The 23,623-nt window shown below is 51.1% G+C and overlaps 2 protein-coding genes across 2 annotated transcripts in view; one reads left to right on the forward strand and one right to left on the reverse strand.

Moving 5' to 3' along the window:
- SHROOM2 (shroom family member 2) overlaps window positions 1-23,623 on the reverse strand; it is a 135,091-nt gene that overhangs the window by 9,493 nt on the left and 101,975 nt on the right. The window contains 3 exon segments of the mRNA XM_047715433.1: window positions 2,061-2,232; window positions 3,395-3,919; window positions 10,230-10,865. Coding sequence (XP_047571389.1) covers window positions 2,061-2,232; window positions 3,395-3,919; window positions 10,230-10,865 — 1,333 coding nt within the window.
- On the forward strand, window positions 4,721-5,563 carry LOC125091674 (complex I assembly factor TMEM126B, mitochondrial-like). The gene has a single exon (XM_047715442.1). The coding sequence runs from the start codon at window positions 4,721-4,723 to the stop codon at window positions 5,402-5,404; it is 684 nt and encodes a 227-aa protein (XP_047571398.1). The 3' UTR covers window positions 5,405-5,563.

A 23,623-nucleotide genomic window follows, 5' to 3' on the forward strand; every position in this document is an offset into this window, starting at 1 on the left:
AGCACGAAAAACATTTTTGATTCTTAATTTAAAAACAACAATAGAAAATGCAACCCTAAGCCTGATACGGGGCCTCTAAAAGGCACAGGACCAGAATGCTTATCTTTCATTTCCCTCAACTCGATGAACCAAAAAGTGACCGTTTCCCAACTGAAAGTAATTTTCTTTTGTGCATGGACCACGATATTTCTTCTATTATATCTGAAATTATATATCTATTATATCGATATAGATATATCGATATATCTATATTATATTGATATAGATATATCGACATATCTATTATATTGACCAATGGTATTTTTAAACCACTAACAATACAAGCAGACTTCCAGCAAAATCTTTTGCAAAGACTTTTGTTAAAAAAAAAAGGGGGGGGGATTTTTTAATGAAAGCTCTTTTCCAAAAAGGTAAGCGTAGAGAAAACATTCACAGAATGCTGGTCCCTGCCTTCTCTTTTCCTACTGGGAAAAGTAGGAATAAACAGTACATGGTCTCCTCCGAGGCAGACCTTTGGCACTTCCCTCCCCCCCTTAATGCGGAGGCCTTCCTAGCAAAAACCCAGGTCATCCCCTGGACGGCACCGGTCTGGCATGCCGACACATCATGAAGATTTAAGGCTAATACAGTGCTGCTGACAGTGACCCTGATGGCAGTAATTCTGTCCCTAGCATGACCTCATGGGCACTCACTCGTCCCCGACCTCACCCCGACGTCATCTCCAATCCTCCATTCTCCGTCCACACAGCGCCCGCTGCTGGCCCCTGTTTCTTCTCCAACATGAGGCTCCCACTCAGGTCTCTGCACTGGCAGGCCCCTCGCCCCTCCCCGGGGCACGCAGAAGTCCACACGGCTTTCCCTCACAGACCACCCGGGTCACGGTCCAGTCCTCACCTCCTCGGGCCCCCTGTGGAAGCGCATTCCTTTGTTGGCTCCGTCCCTCCAGCCTGCTGAACTCTCTCACTGTCCAACGTACTACGCGACGGCTCGGCAGAGTCCTTCCGTAACGGGCCCAACAGCGAAGACCTCCGACCCTACAGGCCGCGCTGTCGGGGCAACCACTCACGTCTACGGCTCCGGGTGGTGTGGAGGCCAGCGGAGCGCAGAGCCTGACAGATCGGTGTGGCCGTGTTTCCGTGAAACGGGTTAATGAAGCAGGAGGCGGGCCGTGTGCGGTCCGCGGCCGAGAGTGTGCTGAGCCCGGACCGCACGCGTGTTTTTGTGCTGATCGTAAGCTCCCCACCAGGCAAGGCGGGACTCCGTTCTGTTTCGTCTACGGTTGTATCCCCAAGTGCCTGAGGGGTTCTCTGAGTTAACAAGCGATGCTTTTTGGCTTGACAAAGCACTTGACACCTACTGCTGGGATTATGATCTGCCGGCGAGGGCGCTAGAATTTGATATTCCAACAGTACGTGCGCCTTACTGCAACTCACACAGTGAAGTCCCTAGATATTATTTTTACTTATTATTTTTTAAAGATTTCATTTATTTGAGAAAGAGACAGAATGCACAAGGAGGGAGAGCAGCAGAGGGAGAGGCAGACCCCCAACTGACTAATGTGCCTGAGGAGGGACTCGATCCCAGGAGTCTGGGATCATGACCTGAGTCACATGTGGATGCTGAACCGAATGAGCTCCCCAGGAGCTCCAAGTCTTTAGATTTTAAATGGGAGAGAAGAGCCACATCCACTTAACTTTCACGGAGAGTGGTACCCACTTAATATGACTTTGCATCTTACTACACAAGATGGTGAAGAGGGAGCCTGGGTGGCTCAGCGAGTTATACGTTTGCCTTTGGTTCAGGTCATGATCCCAGAGTCCCAGGACCAAATCCTGCATCCGGCTCCCTGCGTATTGGGGAGTCTGCTTCTCCCTCTACCTCTCTTGTCTCCTGCTCTAAATAAATAAAACCTTAAAAAAAAAATGGTAAAGAAACTGTGAGGAATTTTAGACAAGACCAACCTAGCCAGGAAGGGCTTCCTACTATTGCCCCAGATGTCACCGTCCCGCACAGAAACGGACCACACACGGCCGTGCACACGCGGCGCAGGGCTCTCCTACCTTCTTCACGGCCAGGTCGTGGTCCACGTCACTCCCTGCGTCGTCTTCCGGCTCCTCCTGCTGCTGCAGGTCCTTCATCTTTATCAGCAGCTCTGCCTTGGGGGCCGACGTGCTGTAGTAGGTGGAGTTGGTGGCCAGGGACATGGCCGCAGGCGCACCCGGCTCCTCTCTCCTGGGGAACAAGGTCAGAACTTCAGTCGGCTGTGACTCCACACCAGACGCCCCCGGCCAGCCCACGGTCTGCTCTGTGACAAGCAAGTGGGCTGCCAACACGAGGACCACGGCCAGGGGAACGAGACCGCTGAAGGGGGCCGGCAGTAGGCGAGCACGTTAGAACTAAACGATACATCGCCAGAGGGCTGCTCCAAGCCTACACAACGCCGTTTTTTTTAAAAAGGGGGAAAGTCCAAGAAGCAGGGATGGCTAAAAATCTCCACGCAGGGGGAAGGGAGCAGCGGGACAGTTCCGGCCGGGGGCCTGAGCTCTACAGGGAGCACATGCGTGCAGCTAACTGTAACCAAGGCCCCGAGGTCCCCAGCGCAACCTGCGCCTCTCCGCCTGCCGCCATGTCCCAGCCGCCGGCTCGGGCCCACCTCATCCACTCTGTCCTTCTGTCCTGCGTTTCCCTGGAGCGCCCAGCTACTGTCCAGGCAGGGTGCTTATGGAGACAGCGGACACTAGCAGGACAGGTGCGACCGCACACGCCCATGCAGGCGGCCCGCAAATGAGGCCGGCTGCAAAGGACAGTGTCCCAATGCCATGGCAACGCACCCGCTTGCCACGCTCTGTAACCAGGAGCACAAAGCCTCCTCCGTCACCGCGGACGTCTGGAGCCTTCAGGACGGACTTGTGGAGCCTTCTCTGCTATGGGGGAGCCCTGGGCAGGGCAGGGTGGGGACAGCCTCCCCGGTCTCCACCCACAGGATGCCGACAGGACCTCCCCAGGTGTGACAACTAAACACGTTGTGGACATTGCCAACTGTCCCCTGGAGGAAGACAGCGTCCCAGCTGAGAGGCGCTGTCCTCACAGAGAGGAGCCTGTGGACAACACCCCGAAACCCGCAGGCCTGAAGCCAGGAATGCACGGGAGCTGTGGTAGTGCCACAGCTTTGCCGGCCCCCCAGCTGGCATCCCCAGGGACGGGCCTCCGGGGCTCTTCGGGGAGGGTCACCCAACAGCCAACGTGGGCTGCAGCACGGGGCGGTGCTTCTGAAAATGTGCCCCTGGAAGGCCACCGCGAGAACAGATGCATGGGGCAGCCCCGGCCCCTGCAGCCTGGAGCTGCGAAGACGGCGGAAGCTGGGAGGTAAGAGGCCCGCCGCAGCCACACTCACTTCTCGTCCGCGCCTCTCGGAGACGGGACTTTGGGCAGCAGCTTGCGGCGCTGCTGGGCTTCCTCCAGCAGGTGCTCATCTTTGGGGAAGATGCCCTCCATGAGGTCCATGGTGGTCCTCATCTTCACACCGGGGTCCAGGATCTCGGCCAGGGACCGGTCCTTCCCCACGATCTCCCGGGCCAGCTCCTCCGACTTCAGGTCCTCGGCTGTCCTCTCTTTGGCCCTCATGTAGCTGAGGCCGGAGGGGGAGGCCCCGCCGTCCTTGGCGCCGGGCGTGGGGGCGCTGGGGCGCGGGGGCTCGGGCTCGGCGTCTTCCCGGCTGTAGAGGCAGAAGCGCGAGTAGGACTGCTCGGACGTGCGGAGTGTCTTGATCTGGTCCTTCTCCAGCCCGCTGGGCAGCGCGGGCAGCTCGGTGGCATGGGCCAGGCCCTGGCGGCTCTCCTTCTCGGGCCGGCTCTCCGAGTGCACGATCTTGACGGGCACCCTCTTCACCGTGCCGCTGCCGTCCGCCACCCGCTCGATCCTGGAAAGAGAAGATCAGCGAGCGGATGACACCAGGTGAGCCCCTGCACGGACGGCTACGCGGGCCCGACACCGGCGGGCCCCTCGCCTGCCCGGACGGCTGGGGGACGTGCAGCCACCGCGGGGACGGGAGCCTCTGTGATCCCTCGACCCAGGACTGGGAGTGGAGGCTGCGGAGGTCCCGTTTCCTGACCCCAATCATCTGGGCACCTTCCACTTTCCAATCACGCACACACCTCCAGACGCCTGGTGCTGGAGCCTGGGGCGGACTCACTGAGGCGGGGGGCAGACCTCTTTTCGCGGCTGGTCATCGCCATCCACTAGCCCCGCGCAGGTGCATCTTCCATGGGTGGGGAAACCCGAGACAAACAGCCCTCCCTGGCAGCCTCCAAGCGAGGCCCGCGGGCAGACTTCCCGACGGGGCGGCTACATGTGGAGCGGACACTGAGCGCCCGCCGCCGCCGCCGCCCCCCACCGGCCTCCCACTGCTCAGCGCTGCAAGCCACCCCTCACACGGCTTCTCAAACAGACACACGAGCTCCTGGCTGCAAACGCAGGGCACATGGCTTTGGCATTATTTTAAGTGACTCACTGGGGACACACTTTTCCTTGAGGAAAAAAAAAAAGAGCAGGAGGTGGCGCCTGGGGGACTCAGTTGAGCATCTGACCCTTGGTCTCCGTGCAGGTCTTGATCTCAGGGTTGTGAGTTCAAGTCCCACACTGGGCTCCGTATCGGGTGTGCAGCTTACTTTAAAAAGGGGGGGGGGGTCAAAAAAATTAAAAAAAAAATAAAACAACCAAAATGGCGGCGCTCGGGCGGGAGGCTGGGGCTGACCTGAAGGAAGCAGGTGTGGTGCGGGTGAGAGCCGAGGAAGCGCCCGAGGACATCAGAATGGCAACATACACACATGGTCAGCCCAGTCTTTCTCTGGAAGATGCAAAACTCAGAAGACCAATAATCATCGAAATCATAGAAAAAAAAATTGAATATCTTAGAAAAGAAAAGACTTTAAATATATATGGCACAGCGTTCCTTGGAACAGCAGCTAGTTTCTCGGGAATAATGGCCAACTTCATTTTCAGACATTGCTTCAAGGTTAAACATGATGCTTTGAAGACGTATGCATCACTGACTACACTTCCGTTTTTGTCTACTGTAGTCACTTATAAGCTCCTTGTTACGGATGCTTTGTATTTGGGCAATATAAGCCAGGAAAATTGTGTTCTGAGAAGTTCACTTATTAGCATAATATGTGGTGTTTTATATCCCTGTGGTTTGGCTTTCTCTAAAAATGGACGCCTTGCAGTCAAGTATCATACTGTTTCACTGCCACCAAAAGGAAGGGTTTTACTTTACTGGCTGCTGCTTTGTCAGACAGAGATAAAAGCCATGATGATTCCTCTAGTCTTAGAGACGGCCTTTGGAATATTTAATGGTCTACAGCATTATGCAAGATTTGAAAGTAGACGAGAAAACTGTACATGAAGATTAATCAAAGAGTGAATGGATACTAAATCAGCACAATGGGGTTTTTTTATGATGAGGGCTCAGGCATTGCTGAAGCAGTTAAAAGTAACTCTGGACAATTTGTTTCTGTTCCTTTGCCTGGTATACAGTGTACTCAATAAATATTCAGTAATTCAGCATTTAAAAAAAAAAATAAATAAATAAATAAATAAAACAAAAAGGGGAGGGGGCACCTGGGTGGCTCAGTTGGTTAAGTGTCTGACTTTTGATTCGGCTCAGGGCAGGATGTCAGGGTTGCGAGACCGAGCCCTGCACGGAGTTCTGCACTGGGTGTGGGGCCTGCTTAAGATTTTTCTCTCCCTCTCCCTCCTCTGCCCGTACATGCTCTATTAAAAAAAAAATGGGACGCCTGGGTGGCTCAGTAGGTTAAAGCCTCTGCCTTCGGCTCAGGTCATGATCTCAGGGTCCTAGGATCGAGCCCCGCATCGGGCTCTCTGCTCCGCAGGGAGCCTGTTTCCTCTACTTTCTCTCTCTGCCTGCCTCTCCGCCTACTTGTGATCTCTGTATGTCAAATGAATAAATAAAAATCTCTAAAAAAAAAAAAAAGAAAAAGATTAATAAAAAAGGTTTTGCAGCAAAAGGAGCTGTGGGGGCCCCCACGCTGAAGGCAGAGAACATGGAATGGGTCAGTGCGACGGGCCTTCATGCAGGGCTCCCCGAATGCCACATGGTACCCTCAGCTACACCTCACCGGACCACACCCAGGGACCCTGTGGACCAGGGCCACAGGGACAAACCTGTTTCAACTGTTTTTGTTTTTTTTTTTTTTAAGATTTTATTTATTTATTTGAGAGAGAGACAGTGAGAGAGAGCATGAGCTAGGAGAAGGTCAGAGAGAGAAGCAGACTCCCCGCGGAGCTGGGAGCCCGATGCGGGACTCGATCCCGGGACTCCAGGATCATGACCCGAGCCGAAGGCAGTCGTCCAACCAACTGAGCCACCCAGGCGTCCCATGTTTCAACTGTTTTTAAAGGATGTATTGGAGAAAGAGAGCCACCTGCTGGTTCCCACAATGGAAGGAAAACACAAGTCAAAATCACAAACCCAAAGTTCCACACTCGTATCTAACTTAGTGGGCCAAGATCACTTCTACAATGTGACCCTGATGGACTGAATTTTGTGTAGCGCAAGGATCATTCCAGTGCTCTAAAGTCAGTCCTTTTTTTCACCTTCTGAATAGTGGCTGGGAACGTAGTATTTTTTTTTTCCCTGTTTACTGCAGTGTATGAGCTAAAATAATTTTGTATTCTCTTCTCTAAGTAGAAATTCTTAGATGTTTTACCTAGGTATTCATGTACGGTCATCCCCAATGCCCTCTTTGTGAATAAATTTTAAAAGACTGGCTCTGGAAAATACCATTTAAATGTGCTGAACTGCAGAAGGAAGCTTCTGGCATCTTATCCAAGCAAAGACAGAGAGACAAGAACCCCTCCTCCCCTATTCATTCCTTTCATTCCATACTTAGAAACCTACACCACCTATTACTGAAAAAAAAGTTTTTTTTTAAAGTCAGTTCAACACCCCAGGTGGGGCTTGAACTCATGACCCTGAGATCAAGAGTCCCATGCTCTCCCGACTTAACCAGCCAGGCGCTGCCCTCCTACTGACTGCTAAGTTGGCCTCTATTAATATCTCCCCGACTTGTAGAGAAACTGGATTTCCAGGGCAGGAAGACAGGAAAAAAGAACACAATGAGAACAGGTCCTTTGCACGTTGACCTATTACTTCCCAGCAAAGCATCTCTTCCTGGTGTTTTCTAGCCATACGTGGTCTCTCCTCATGAAAACTGTCCAGCCCTCCACATTTAACAAGCCTGATGAACTCTTACTCCAAAGTCAGGACAAAACACAGCAGATGAGACCTTAACACAACCAGATCTCATCAATTCCTAATCAAAAGGCAAGAGCAGAGAGATGGAGGAGGTGTGATACGTTGAGCTGCTCTCCAGCTCTTTGTCCCGGGGCCCCTCTCAAAGTGCCGGCTGCCCACGGGAGCCCGGCCCCACAGCAAGTGCCCCACGCGGCTCTGCTCACGCCTGCGGCCCACGGGAGCCCGTCAGCTGCACGCTGCTCTGGCTGGGATGAGCTACAGGACCCACTCGGGAGACCCTCACACAGAGGCTCAGGGTGCACTGATGCTGTGCGCGCGGCCACGAAGGAGGCCTCCGGGCACTCCATGGTCGTACGCGCCCAAATGGAAACAGGCTCTCTGGAAACTCCCCTGAGAATGCTTCTAGGAGGGACCACGTGTCTGTTACTGGCCGCGACCCAAGAGGCTGCTGGCCAGCATCTCCACTTTGTAGTTAAAAACAAAAAACCTGCCGAGAACTTCTAAAGATTTGAAAGTCAGCTACCTAGCTTGAGGACAGGAGTTGATGCATTTTCGGGGGGAGCACGAGCGCCCGTTCTGAAACCCCCGGGGCAGCGATGCTGCACCCTGCCCTGCGCCCCTGCGAGCGGCCGGCACACACACGCACACGCGGGACCGGGAAATACTGGAAGAAGGGAGACACCAGACACAGAGGGAGCGGAGGGGAGCGGCCCAAGCTCTGGAACCCTGAGTTTACGGAGGGCCGGGTAAGGACAGCGGCCCTGGGCCGAGCTCCGGCAACAGGCAGCCTGGGTAGCCCCGCTGCGGCATGCTTTCCTTGCGGACCCGCCGCCAGTAGCGGACTGTGGACACCGACCCTGGGCTCTGGCTTCTCCTTTGTCTCCTTGGTCCCTGGGATTGCACATGTTCATACCAGGACTGACCTGCAACACAAACTGTGGGGAACGTAATTCAGGATCCTATGAGCTACTCCCTTGATAGCAACTTCTAGAAGCCACACGGGCACCCCTGCTTCACCGCGCTTCCCGAGACAGAGAGGACGTATTTGGGTGTATGGGTCCTGACGGCGACCAGAGTTCAGCTCTGAGCACTGGTACAACAAGAGATGTGGGCCCAAGACAACCTTTTCTGGCCCCAATGAGACAGTAGATGGAAAACTCAGTAATGTGGGTCCCCAAAGACCCCTTTTCCCCTTGACCAGGATCTTCAATGATACCGTCACCGCTTATTGAAATTCTTCTTAAGCTCACAGGGAAAATGCAATGAGAAAATTAACACTTGATTCAGGGAAGAAAAAAATGAAAGCTACTGCCTCCTTCCAGAGCGAACACAGGTCAGGAGCACCATGGAGCTGCGGCTGTGTCTGTGGGAGAAGCCTGTGCTGCTCCCACTAGCCCTGCAGAGAGGGGGGCCGATGGGGGCCGAGGCAGGCCGGCTTATAGCAGCAGCACACACTTGCCCCACCACAGAGCACCGCACTGCCTTTCCTTCCTTTCACAACATACAGTGTCACCTGCCGCTGCAAGGCTACTTCTGTGATATCCACCTTGTGAAGGACGCACAGCACAGCTGTGGCCCCCAGAGGCAGCTGTGGGAACACTGCCACACTTGGAGACACAGGATGATACCAGGAATGTGCTCTCTGCAGAGAGGTTTTGAAGTTATAGAAAAAAGGGAAGAAAGAAAAAGAAAGAGCGAGCTTGAGACTTCAGAGCAGGAAGGTCCCCCAGACCTTTCTGGGAATGGTGGAAACAAATGCATTCTGTGCCACCAGTGGTACAGGCCTCCAACTGACATGTGGAATTTATTTCTCACTAACGGACATGCGCATGGCCACAGGTGACTGCTGGCGACAGTGCGAGACGGTTGGGGACACTGCGAGCGCTCCTGGCTGTGGGGCGGACCTGGGGACGTGGAGAAGCACCCCCACATCTGCCCATGAGATGCCAGGAGCAACACTCCCTCTTCAGCAGTGACACCCAAAACCTCTCCCGACACAGCTCGATGTGTCGAGCTGTTTGTCCTGGGGACAAACTGGCCTTCCCCCAGGTTGAGGGCCACTGCTCTAGAGAACAAGAGGAAAATTCTCCACTTCTGCCAGTTCTCAGTTCTTCACAGGCCCTCAGAGAGGAGGGAGAAAGGAAACAGTCCGTGCTCTGGACTTGTGAGTCCCCGGCCTGACATCCGCTGACGTCTCAGTGGGCACGGCGGACAACCCCACGTCTGAAATTCTCACCACAGCTCCATGCACCGTGACAAACACTTCCTCTGCTGTAACAACAGGTGTACAGCAGGTGGGCTCTTCACGTAAGATACAGGAAAAATCAGTGTGGAGGGGCGCCTCTGTGGTGCATTCAGTTAAGCAGCTGACTCTGAGGTTGTGGCTCGGGTCACTATGTCAGGGTTTTGGGATCAAGCCCCACGTCGGGCTCCACAATCAGCACAGACTCTGCTCTAGCCTCTCTCTCCCTGCCTCTCTCTTTGCCCCTCCCTACCCTGTGCCTGCTCTCTCCAAATAAAGAGAATCTTAAAAGAAAAAGGAAAAACAGCATGGAAACACTGGACATTATGAAAAACACCAATTTCTCCTGAAGGTCTCCTGCTTAGTTTAAACTGGATTCGGATTACAAACAGGTGCCTAGGGAAAACACAGGCCTGATGCGCACATGCACACCCGCCTTGGGTGAAAGGGGCAGGGGACAGTGCCCCACCTCCGCTACATCCTCCTCGCTCCTGCAGAACAGGACAGTCCCCCCCACCAAGTTCAAGATTCAACTGACCAGTGCAGCTGTGCCTTCTCCCCATGGCATCAGTCCCCAGGAGCAACTGAAAATCCCCCATGCAGAGCCAAAGCAGGGCCCCCGGCATCCAGCACCCGGGGGAGATGCACCGGCAGCCTCCTGCGGGAGCCTAGGAAAGGGAAGAGCACAGGCCCACCGTCCCAGAACAGTACCTTGCGCAATTCTCGTCCTGGATCAGCAGGGGCGGTTTGTCGGTCAGCTTCTGGGGCGCGAACTGAGGAGAAGGGGAGCGAGAAGTCTCCATGGCGGACGTCGGCAGGGGCCGGAACCTGGAAGGGAGCGGGGCCTCGCGCTTCGGACAGGCTGCGTGCTCGTCTACATTCTGCCCGCCGTGCTCGCCGGCCGCCCTCACGCCGTCTTCCGGCTGCACACTGCTCAGCTTCTCCACCAAGGAACAGGGGCTGTGGGACAGGGACAGACGGTCCACACACGCCTCCAGGGCCTCCGGGGACGGCGGGGCGAGGGGCCGGCTGGGGGCACCTAGGTGAGTGGCCCCAGGCGGGCCACCGGCCAGGCCCTTGAGTTGCCTGGGTTCACGTTTGGGTGGCGGCGGCCTCTGTGGGGCTGGCTTCTTGGGGAGCGCTGCAGTGTTCACGAGCCTTGGGTCCTGCCCCCAAGTGTGCAGGGCCGAAGGGGTGTCCGGCACGTGTGGTCCTGGGCCGAGTGTTTCCTCTGGGTATCTGTAATCTCGAGGTAGGGTCCCCGCTCGGCAGCGGGCCTCCTGGGACAGCTCTGGAGGGTCCTGCTGTGCTGCCGGACCAACCTCTGGACACTGAGCATCTGCCTGTCTAGAGGGAGAAAGTATAAAAATGAGCAAATGATTATAAGTAACATCTTCTCTCCAAATGGGACTAAAACCCAGATCTGCATAATCTTAAACTGTCTGAAGGAATTAAATCCGTGTATGTTTTCCCACACATGTGCACACACAAGTTGTATTCTGGGGCAAAAAAATTTACACAAACATTTTAAAAAACTACGTTGACAAAAATTCTCCTACGGCTATATTCAGAAATCCTTATTTTGTGCCACAACAGTATTTTTATGTGGCTTACTCTGGGAAATTGCCACATACAAAGGGCTAGAACTTTCAAACATGAGCCACAAATCCATTTATTAATAATAACCTTTAAAAAGAACCCCTTTAAAATCAGTCGTGTGTTACTAAAAAGGAGAAAAACACAGACTTTTGGGCACTGCAAGCAGCTCACTGATGTTTGCATCCTGTGACCTGTTTCCAGTTCTATCTTTACTTTCTGGGCACATATGTGTGTGTTTAGTATGTGCACACACACCCCCCCGCATGGAGAGACCCCCCCCAATACTCCCACCGCAGGCTTCCCTGGCGCGCATCTGTGCTGTAGCCCACTCTCATGGGCTAACAACGACCAAGCCTGAAACAAAGCAGGGGCGCACCTTTGCCAACACATGGTTTCTTTCTACTAGAGTCACAAAGTGAACCTCTGATGGGACCTCCAGTTCAGGGAAGAGCAGTTTTGCACTGAGGAGACAACTGTGCTGTTAAAGGAAACTCTTAAGAAGGGCTGCAACGGGAGAACCAGGAGACAGAGCACCAGCGCCCAGGAGAGACGAAACCTCCTAGGTAACAGTCAGATAGGGCTTTCCCCCGACATGCTGGGTAGGAGCCTCATTCCAGTGCCCACCTTGGGACCCAGGAGTGAGCCGGTCCCCTGGGACAGGATGCCTGGCCTCCGTGTTACAGACGTCCCAACCATCCCCACCCCCGGCTGCCGTCCTGTAAGTCCAGTGTCCTGCGCATGTCCCTCTGACCATGTCCTCGGGAGAAGGGGAAACCCACACCATGTCCAATTCCCTCCCGTTTCCCACGGTCCGCCAGCTGGGGCCAGCCCCCCAGCCCCGTGCTGCGGGAGACACAGCCAGACCCTGCCCCACCTAGAAGCTAGAGGCTCTCCGCATCTGGAAGAGGGCATAGGAACTCAAGTCCCAGCAGGGCCCAGAGAGAGGCAGGGCAGCACTGATGTGTGTGGGCAAGACGCTAACACACCGCCTCAGCTCAGAAGACACACAGCGGCAAACAGCCAAGCACAAGAGCTGAAAATATTAACCCAGTTCCCGAAGTTAGGGATTTCAGGGAAAAAAAAAAAAAAAAAAAAAAGAAATACACGATCAGGTACACACTAAAAGAAACTAGAAGTTTTCAAAATAACTTGAACACAGCAACGGATGTTTGCAGAACAGAGCCGAGCAGCCATTTGGCTGCAGAATCACACTTTAAACCCCGTGGAACTGAGAACGCAGTGGAAGACGCACAACTCATGGCTCCGGTGTGCGTGAGGGGGTCTCACCCGCTGCGGGCACAGAATGCCTATGTCTTCCTGTCATTCAGCCACTGTGCCTCTGAAGACCATAAAACGTTTAGTTCACGACAATTCACAAGTGCCTCCCCAATATTTCGTTTCAGAGAGCTGAGCCGCATTTGCATCTTTATTCCTCTCCTACTAACATGCTTGAAATACAGCATCCACAGACCTGCAGGAAAGCACCTGGTGCTCACAGACACACACAATTTAGCTACAATGTATTGCTTAAATCTAAGTGCTTTCGGGCATGTGGATTCACATTTAACATGTTATCGATATACGTTATCTGTAGCGTGGGTTCTCTATAGGGGTCGCAGAAACACAAGAGAACTCGCAGATGTGGAAGCAAGGACTCAGAGCGAAAGATCGGCTGCACAGAGTGTGCCCAAGGGCTGCGTCCGGGCTTCTGTCAGGCACAAGGTCCCACGGGCTCCCTCCTGTCTCCCCGGTGGGGCATCCTTTGCCGGGCTCTCACTTCAAGTATAAAGTCAATGGTGATAGTAAGAGCCACAGATAAAGAAAGTAAGGATGTCTGAAGGATCTGTCAGCGAAAGCATCGAAGCCTTTTGCTCCCGGGTATTCCCAGAGCAGTGCGTCAAGCCGTACAAAGGCACACTGAAAAGGCAGCTGCATTCTGGCGTCCCAGGAATTAACATGCAGTGTCGCTTGCTCACTGTCATATAGGACATGCTAATGACACGTTATGAATGGGAACGCTGCTCCCGCGGGTCCAGGATGGGGGAGGCCCAGCGGGCTCCACGCACCGGAGACTCCCCGAGCCCTGCCCGCGTTGTCCTTTCTCCTGGGCCCGGCCGCTGTGGAGGCAAGTGGCCCTGAAACGTCTGCAACAGAGCAGCGACTGAAACAAATCTGAGGAGGAAAATGCCCCAGGAAAGGCCATGGTGAATGCCGCTCAGTGGCCCACACGCCCTGTGACAGGGCAGAGAGGACCAAAGGGCCAAAAGGAAAAAGATAATGTATATACGCATCCAGACACACACACAGCAAATGCTCTGGAAATCCCACCCCCACTGCTCTAACTCACGTCAGCTGTTTTGATCTGGGTATGGAGAGGGCCAGGCCCACGTCTAAATGCCGTTTCCGTATCGGACAGGTAGCTGCTTTACTTCCAGACTCCACCTGCTCATGACGAGCCCTGTGGCAGCCCTGGATTTGTCCCTCTGGGTCCCAGTTTTCTGCTCCCCATCACACAGGCCCTTGGTTCCTGGTCGCCCCCACCACGGGACAGGTCTCACTCTCCAGTGACTCGCGGTTCACAGTCTCTGCTCTCACTGGGCTTGTGCTCTCACTCTTTCTCTCTCCCTCAAATAAACAAATGAATAAAATGTTAAAAAACAAAACAAAACACAGCTTGTCTGCCCTGTATCCGTGCAGAACATAACCAGCCAGGCTGTCTGAAGAACAATGCCACCAGGGAAGCAGACAAGTCAGGGCTGGGCACACACGGGATGCTCACAGCACAAGTCCAAGTCTCCCGAAGGAATCCCCGGCGTCCTGCTGATCTTCCCGTCCCCCACGGAAATCCCAACAGACGAGTATCACCCTGGGGAAGCACAGGCAGAAAGGTCTTCTGTCCACACAGCACCCCACAAAGGCCAAACGATGTGGGAAAAGATGACGGGCAAGACATGGGAACACTGGGAGCGCCGGAGAGGTAATCAACCGAACAACTGATTCACTAATGACCAGACAGAAACACTCTAGAAACGTCTCACACCGCATGAACACCCGGCAATGATGGCACCAGTTGCTCTTTCCTGGGAGATGCCAGATGAGCACAGGACTTCACACATGGTGAACCCCTGTAGGTCAGAGGCTGTCTGGTTGTCCTATCCCAGTTTCCAACCACGCAAACAGTATCTGCCAGTCGAGCAGACAGATACACCCGTGATGATGGGGACAGCAGTTCCCCTACATCCTGTTCCAACTCTGTGTCTTGGAGAATCATGTTGTGGGAGGACAGGAGCCCTGAAATCGTTTTCGATTCAGTCCTTTCTTTATTGTAACGTCTCCACTAAAGTTTTTCTCTCTGCACTGACCCCAAATAGGTTCTCTCTTCGTGATTCTAACGCCATGCGGGGAAAGCAATCACTTTAGAATGAAGACTGATACGTCATCTGTAGTTGAGTGGAGAAGGGATTTATAGAGATTCCACTCACAGATGATCCAAAACCGAGTATACAAGCACAGACTTCAGGAAAGGCTGGTGTCCAATCACAGAAAACACCTACATTTAGAGATTATAACCTGCGACGGCCCAGCAAGTATCTAGCTCCGTTTTCAGAACACGTGTTCTGAATCTATTCCAGGCCTCTTTTTTGTTTTTTTTTTATGGCTAGAGACTCATTCCTGGTTCCAAGATGTGACACTTGGGAAAAATCATGCAAATTCCTTCTGCCAATCAAAGCTCCAGGCCAGTTAGAATCAGAGGCTCAGACAGATGGAATAAAAATGACATTTGCATGTGATTTGTTAGCTGCGTTTTCTCCTAGCATTCTGTTTTTGGCTGTCCTAAAAATATGTTTTGTGCAAAGTTCAAAGTGTGGGCAAGCCTGATACCAACTGCGATATTTTTTTTTTTAAGAAGTGGCCGAACTGATGAAATCAGGATTGCAGGGGCGAGTGGGGCTCGTCAATGACGTCACTCAGCGGCCGGCCATAGACTGCACTTAGCCTGCGCTGCAAGTTTGACCCGGTGACTCAGCAGGACGCCACTAGTCTTCTGTGTCCTCGGGAAATGCCACCAGTACCCCCATGGCCCAGTGGAGACCGGTCATCTCTTCTGATGGGGGTTCGGGTGCTCTGGTTAGGCCACACGTGGAGCACCCAGGACTCCCCTCTCAGCATGGGTCAACCAATGTCAGACCAGAACATAATGGAAGCAGGATATGAAATGCAAACTATGAGAGACACAGGGTAAAGAAAAGTCCCCTCTGACTTCTGATGCCCTGAATAGCTCTTTCCACAAGGCATGGGACACTATTACCAATTTGAAGCCGATCTAAAGAAAATGGGGACAAGGTCATCAATATTCCAGGCTTTTTGATCCTCCCAGGCGTGATGCTACTCTATCCATATTTATTTCTGGGGTTTGTAAAAAGGAGCGTAATGCTGCAGGTACACACAGTCTCCTGAGACTCTGTCCTTACTCCAACCCCTCACCTCCCTCTCACCCAGAATAAACCCTGTCCTGATGGACGAGAGCAGGGTAGTGCTTTCTTCTGATATTTTGGTTTTGAAGCTTTTTTAAGGAAGACCATTTCCACCAGACACTGGAGGGCACATCCAATCCATTCCCAGTGTCTACCCCCTAGGGTCAACCACTTTGCACTTCTGGTTCATGTTATTTCCTGAACCCAGCCCTCCAATTCTCCAGAGCATTCTAAAGGAGTGTAGGGGGTGACTTCAGACATACAAATCTAAGCTCTCCTCAACCTCACCCCCCCAGAAGCCAGACCTGGCAGATGTAGGGGCTGATGAGGACAAACATGCCTGCAAATCTGTATCTGAGCGAAAGCCTTCCAGCAATCTGGATTTTCTGCCAGCGTGGAGAATCTCGGCTCTATGGGACCCTCCCTTCCCCAATTCTGTATCTCCCATCCCCACCCTTTTCTAAAAAAGATTTTACTTATTTATTTGACACAGAGAGAGATAGCGAGAGAGGGAACACAAGTAGGGGCAGTGGGAGAGGGAGAAGCAGGCTTCCTGAAGAACAGGGAGCCAGATGTGGGGCTCGATCCTAGGACCCTGGGATCATGACCTGAGCTGAAGGCAGACGCCTAACGGCTGAGTCACCCAGGCACCCCCATGTCTCCCATTTTTCTAACCACTTGATATGAATATAAAAAATTACTCCTGAGCTTAATCCTCGGCTTGGCATTTTGCTCTAAAACTAGATTATCATCATCTGAAAAAACAGCAACGTTAAGTGCCCCTGGCTACCAGCTGTGGAAGAACCAATCCTTGATCCTTAATCCTCCACCCAGAAAGAGTTCTCAAACCCTGGGCCCAGGGGATTTGGCTCTTGGGCTGTAGTTCACCAAACCCTGGTCTAGAAGGCAAAGTAGATATTAATTCCTTTAAAAGTCAAGCTCATTTTGAAAAGTACTATGAAGAACGTATGAGGAGAATGGAATACCAAAGGGGAGAAGAGCTCTTTACACCAAGAGCAGGGTTTGCTGAGTTCTTTTAAAGCTATGATTTTATAACTTTTATGGGCATTTTTTAGCTACTGGTGGGAGCAACGGTCTCTTGTGACCAACCTGATTGAACCAGAGTGGAATGTGTCACAAACTGTCACTTGAAATCATTAGAAGCAGTTAGAAGGAAAAATCGGATCAGATCAATATTTTATGATGGCAGACATTCCATTCATCTCAATAGTAGTTTTGGGAACATCTCCGGTGCTTAAGTTTTTATTAGGTATGATCCGTTGTAAGAACTTAAATGCTACTACAAGCATTATGGCACAGATAACAAGCAATAAATGAATTTGAGTTCACCTTAATTCTTGCCCCAGATCCACATGCTTTTCTTCTGACCCACTAAAATTTTTAAAACCACATGTTTGAATTCCTAGAATCTCGCTACGGATCTGGGAGTTCTTCATGTTACAAAACATTTTCACCTCTTTTCTTCCCCCCACACACCACAATTTTATTAAGGTATTGTTTATATACCCTAAAATTCAAGGCATCAGAGGTCTGGGTAAATGTGCAGAGCTGTGTGTTCACCACCACAGTCAAGTCTAAATGGAACTGCACTGTCCCAGAAAGTTCCCGCTTGCTCTCAGGCAGTCATCGTGGCCTGGCTTGAAACCACTGTGAGTTGCTCAGTGTTCTTATCTGGCAGGAAAGCCTACTTCAGTCAAATGTAGATTTCAATTCCTTAGAACAACAAACCACCCCCCCCCCCCCCAACTAAAATGACAGGGAAATACCCCATTTCAACAAATTAGAGGGGGAACCTAACCACAACTTTCACAAATTAAATTTTCTGAAAGCAAAGCCATCTTGCAGTAACTTTTCCAGATTGTTAAATAAAGTATTCCATGTGACAGATCCCCCATGATGGGCATTTCCAACCTTCTTCTTTCCTTCATTTACCACATTTTACCAACATACACACATTTTAGTCATAATTAGCATGGAAACTAGATAGCTTGGTCCTCTCCCCCGGAAACTTCCAGTGCCTCCTCTCACCATCACCAAATCAAGGCCAGACTGCAGGCTTGATCTTCTAGGCTCCCCCCATCATCCTTCCCAAGCCACCTAGGAGTCCTCAGGGACTCCTGCAACATACATTTTGGACAGAGGCCATTCCCTGCCATAGATGCCTTGTGGTTTCCAGATATCCGCTTTGATCCACACTCTTCAGGAGATGCCCTAGAGACACCATTCCTGTTTTCTTTAAGATCCAAATGAAGTGTAACCTTTTCCATGGGGCGTTTCCCAGACCTGTTGACAAAGATAACCCTTTCTCCTGCTGAACACCCATAAGGACTTAATGTGTTTGTCCCCACACTGTTCTTATTTCATCTGTGTTATTTTCATTTACTATCGATCCTCCTGGGTACACTGCTAGCACCCACCTCTGTCCCTGGCACAAAGCAGCCTTCAGCAAAGACTCAGTGAGGTAACAGGGAGAAACGGAGGCAGGGAGGAAGGGAGTGGGGAGAGGAAGACAAGGTTGGCAGGCGGATTTTCTTGCGCCTTCTGACTACCCTGCATCACAGCATTTACATTTATTTCTGGGTCCCTCTGAAATCCACGTGTTACATGCTAACACCCACCCCCAACAGGAAGGTGTGAGGTGGCAGGCGGGGCCTTTGGGAGGTCATGATGTCAGGACGATGGAGTCCTCAGCCATGGGACAGTGTGCTTCTACGGGAGACACGAGAACACCTGCTGCCTTGCTCTCCGCTCTCCCCCACCTAAGGACAGAGTGGACAGAGCGAGAACACAACTGTCTACAAGCCAGGAGGCGGGTCTCAGCAGGCAGCAAATCAGCTGCACTCCCGTCTTGGACTTCCAGCCTCTGGAACCGTGAGCAATCACGGTCGGCCCACGGTAGTCTGTTACGGATTATTCTCCCCATGAAGAGAGGAGAAGAGCTTTCGAGGGGGAATCTCTCTGAGCCTGATTCAATTTTATAGGTTCTCTGGTGCCTGACCACAGAAATACAGATCAATTACCAGAAACACATTTGTCCCCTGAAGACTGTGCGGCTTCGTGCCTCGTGGCAATGAAAACATAGGTGCAAACGCGCCCACGCATGCGCACGCACAGGCACGCACGCCCACGCATGCACGGGCACGCACGCACGCCAGCGTGCGGGAGCGGTGACACCTGGGACAGCATCTCCCGCGGCCCCTGGTCTGAAAGGAGAGGAGGAGCGCGTGCGTCGGCTCTCCTCTGTAGCGGGCTCCTGCCTTCTCCCAATTTCACGTCACACCGCCGTGAATGTGGCAGAAACAAGCGGCTCACGGTTTCAGTTACGCTTACTTGCCCGTGAAAGGCCGCTGGAAGTCACTCGATTTTTCAACAAAGTGGGGACCATAATAAAAAATATGAACTCGCGACTGAGTGGCCTTTCGCTCTTTCCAGTGTGTTTATATCTAGAGTTATATGGCTTCTAATTATTTTGACATACACCACGCCAAAACATTTGACCACTCAGGGTGTAAGTATCAAAGGAAACACACAACTGGAACATATGAAAATGAACATAAACGCATCACAATGAGAGGAAACAGAAGGGAGAAACACACAAGCATGGACAAATGCTCAAATGAGCAGATGCTAGAATACCCGGAGGACTGGTGGTTGTGCCTCCGCGGACCTGGGGCACTGGAAAGCCGAGCACGCTCTCCATTCTTCAGCAGAGATGACCCTATTACTAACCTCCATTTGCAGAAAGCGAGCATGACAGGCACAGCTCAGCATTTCCAGGACAGTGAGGCTCCAAGAGCCTAAGTCTCTTGTTTCCTAACCTGAGCTAGGGTGGAGACTTCATCTGACTCCTGCTTTCTCTCTGCAACACCACGTTAGACGTTCTCCTAAAACACCGGGGTTCTTCTCTGCCTGAGCAGTTTTATCTTCTTTGCAAAGCTGCCGGAGAATATTGCAGGTGGCGGTCTACAGCTCATAGGAAATTCATGCCCACAGAGCCCCACATGGGTATGCTTTCTACAGCAGGAATGCAAATGCCAGCACACAATTGCCAGGAGCCAGGAGCGGGCAGAATGGGAATGGACTGCACACAGCCACCAGCTAGGGGCAATGACATGATCAACACTAGTACATGAAAAAGGAAAAAACCTACTGTAACCAACCGTAAATGTTTGAAAAGCACACAGATCTATCTGCAACCTAAATAACAATAATCAAGAAGGAAAGTCCACATGCCCAACAGGAAAAGGAACGAAAATGAACATAAGATGTGAGCAGTAATGAACAAGAGAAAAAAAATACAAATGGCTAGGCAACACACAAAGTTTAACTTTGCTAGTTCCTGAGAAAATGCAAGTTAAAAATGAAATAACTAGGAGGTGCCCAGGTGGCTCAGTCGGTTAAGCGTCTGACTCTTGATCTCAGCTCATGTCTTGATCTCAGGGCCATGGAGCCCACTGGAAGGCAAGAAGGACAGACGGACAAATGAACATTTTTGTCTATCGAGTCACAGAATTTTTTAAACATCCACTATGGACAAGGTTTTGGGAAGGGCAGGACTGTCCTAGGCTGTTGGGTGACTGGGCGTAAATAGTACACACGTCATGGAAGGCTTCTTGGGCATATTTCCCAAAAGCCTGCCTTGCAATTCCAGATCTAGAATTTTATTCTGAGGAAATCAGCTTGCTGGACCATGAATATTTTACAAGAAGTTTGCTACAGTATTATTTATAAGTGTGAAAGACTAGAGACAACCCAAAGAGTCCACAGGATGTCTACTGGCCACTCATATCTCAGAATGCCATGCATCATATATAGAACTTCCTTCTATTTTTACTAAGAATGTTTTAATAAGCAAAGCAGATTTTGAAATATGTCCTTAAAAAAAAAAAAACAAAAAAACAAAACACCAAACTGTAGGGGTGCCTGGGTGGCTCAGTCGGTTGAGTGTCTGCCTTCAGGTCAGGTATGATCCCAAGGTCCCAGGATCCAGTCCTGCATCAGGCTCTTTGTTCTGCGGGGAGCCTGCTTCTCCCTCTCCTTCTGCCTGCCACTCCCCCTGCTTGTGCACGCTCTCTCTCTCAAATAAATAAATAAAATATTTTAATATATATATATAACCTAGGGAGCCATAATCTTCAAATTAGTAAAAATTCTTTTTTTTTTTTTTTTAAAGATTTTATTTATTTATTTGACAGAGGGAGAAAGAGTACAAGTAGGCAGAGAGGCAGGCAGAGGGAGAGGGGGAAGCAGGATCCCCACTGAGCAGGGAGCCTGATGTGGAACTCGATCCCAGGACCCTGGGATTATGACCTGAGCTGAAGGCAGTCGCTTAACAAACAGCCACCCAGGCGTCCCAAGCTAGTAAAAATTCTCTCAAAAATATACGTCAAGCTCATGAAATTAAGGAGCCATTCTGAATGTGGGGTAATTATTTGGTAAAAGATGAAAATAGGGGGCGCCTCGGTGGCTCAGTGGGTTAAAGCCTCTGCCTTCGGCTCAGGTCATGATCCTGGGATCAAGCCCCCCACATCGGGCTCTCTGCTCTGCGGGGAGCCTGCTTCCTCCTCTCTCTCTCTGCGTAGTTGTGCTCTCTGTCTGTCAAATAAATAAATAAAATCTTTAAAAAAAAAGATGAAAATAGAATTATAATAGTATATTCCTCCCATAATTGAAAAGAAAATCATTTGCTTTGGTTGTTGTCTTCCTCCTACGACAACTAAATGTGATCCGAAATTCTACAATCTCACACCCGAGGAGAGCGTCTACTTATTGCTACTATCCTGAACCAAATTTGGAAATGGGTGATTTACCCAATAGGCTTTTGATATATTTATTGTATGTAAAAGTTGACCTTCTAGACTGTATTCCTCTATGAAATGTCTCATACGTGAGTGCATGTGTGTTGCACATATATACATACACATGCACGTGTATATCCGTGTTAAACACCTTCCTAGAATTTCTAATTACTCCGCCTTTTATGGCCTTTGAGTACATTTCAGGGCCTACTGCCTAGACTCTGTAACAGTCATTCAGTAACACACGGTATGCACGTGACCCCGCAGAGCACCTCGCTTGTCAGCCGCTGACTTTGTGGGGTGCTGGCACCCAGCTCCCAGGCAGGTCTAGCTGTCCGGGGCGCTGCCACGGTGTCTGCAAGCCTGCCGGTGCGAAGTGCAGGCTGCTGATGGGAGCGCCTGTTACCTCTAAGTGGATCACACAGCTACTCCACACGTGTGTGTCTCCTCTCCATGTCTACGTCTTCTTTCATGTGAGTGTTGGCGGCAAGGGAGTCAGACAATATGACCTATGGGCCTGGAGGGTGACCTTAAGGGGAATTCAAGTCCCCGGCTTCTCTCCCTGAGAATGAAACGCTGTTATGGCTTAACGTGACCTTAGAAATCAGTGACTCCAAATGCCTGCTGTTATGGACAAAGGAATGGAGGATCAGAAAGGCCGGGTGACCTGCAAATTTACACCCACATGGGGTTGGGACATGCGTCCCCAGTCTCTGTCTGGTGAGGGGTTTTTGGTACTACACACCCCCTTGGGAGACCACACTGGGATTCCTTCTCACTGCACCTTCATCACGCTGGACGTGGGCCGCGAACGTTCGCAAGAGGCTGGCTTTGGCAACGTGTACCACGATCTCCGCCCAGCCCGTACTCACCTGTAGGACCTTTCCAACATCAGAGGTGGGGGGTATCGATCAGCAGGAACCTACCAGGTGAAAAACCAGCCAAAGTGCAGATACGGGCTCTCCACAAACTGGCTCCGTGAACCCAGTCACGTAAGGCCCACTTTGTTTACATAGAATGAATACCCTATGCGATGTGGTAAGACCCAAGATATATGTGGGGTAGGGGTGCTCTGTGAACTTTAAAAATTAACAGAAGGGATTCTGCAAATTTTTTTTTTTTAAGGCGAAAAACTCAGTAACTCTAAGATCTTTTCAGACATCCAGCTATGTGTATAAGCCTCCCAGAAAGGACCTGACGATCTAGGAAAAGCCAGCTAGAAAGCACTAGTGGCCGCTAACCAGGAAAAGACAGATGGGCCCAGTGGACATAAAACAGTGGCCCTTGTTTCTGCTACTTCACTACCTTAATCTGAAATTTTAAGGCACAGGCGAGGCAAAGAATTACAAGCATTAAAAGTAAAACAAATGCATTCTAAAGGCCACATGAAATATTAGCTGCAAATACACCTCTGAAATTCAAAGGCGGACTCTGGGGAAGGAACCAGTCCGTGCAGAACAAGGAGCAGCAAACACGCGCTTCCCAGGGTCACGTCTCTCCGGCTGGGCAGGAGACGCCGAACCCAACCCAGACCGTTCATACCAACACTCGTGGTTATTTTGGGTACTACTCTAAAAAAATTGCTTCTGAGTCTATTCTGTTCACGCATCTATGAGAATACCCTGCACATTTTTTCTTTAAGGGGTGTGTGTTAGTGTGGGTGTGAGTGTGTGTGCACACATGAGAGAAAAAGACAGAAAATGTTTTCCCAACACGCACGACAAAAAGCCAGTGTAGAGATGTACCTCTCCCTAACATCTGTGGAATACTTTTCTGCAATGTAATCATAAACAATATTCAGACAATAGCCCCTCAAAGATTCTGCTTTGCAAGGAAGAAAGGCCAGCCAGCCAGCCAATCCGTACCAAATTTTCCAGTATTTTATGTGACATGTTTCATTCATTCATTCTGTAAGTCTTCAATGTGTAAGGCTCTCTAATTATTTAATTATAAATGCTGTCAGGCAGATTTCTGAAAAGCCTTCTTCCAACTCCTTTTCCTTTTTCCTTCTCACCAGCATGACTGCGAACACATGCATTTTTTTTAAACACATGCATTTTAAAATAACTGCTACCCATGTGAGTCCGTAAATGCAGACCCATCAGCAGATGCAGGTGTGTGTGCGTGTGTATGCACACACAGACACACACACACATGCAGCAATTTCTCAGAAAATGGCATCCTCCCTCCACACACAAAAGCCTCCATCAGT

This window comes from Lutra lutra, chromosome X, assembly GCF_902655055.1.
Source record: "Lutra lutra chromosome X, mLutLut1.2, whole genome shotgun sequence".
In the NCBI taxonomy this organism is placed as follows: Eukaryota; Metazoa; Chordata; class Mammalia; order Carnivora; family Mustelidae; genus Lutra; species Lutra lutra.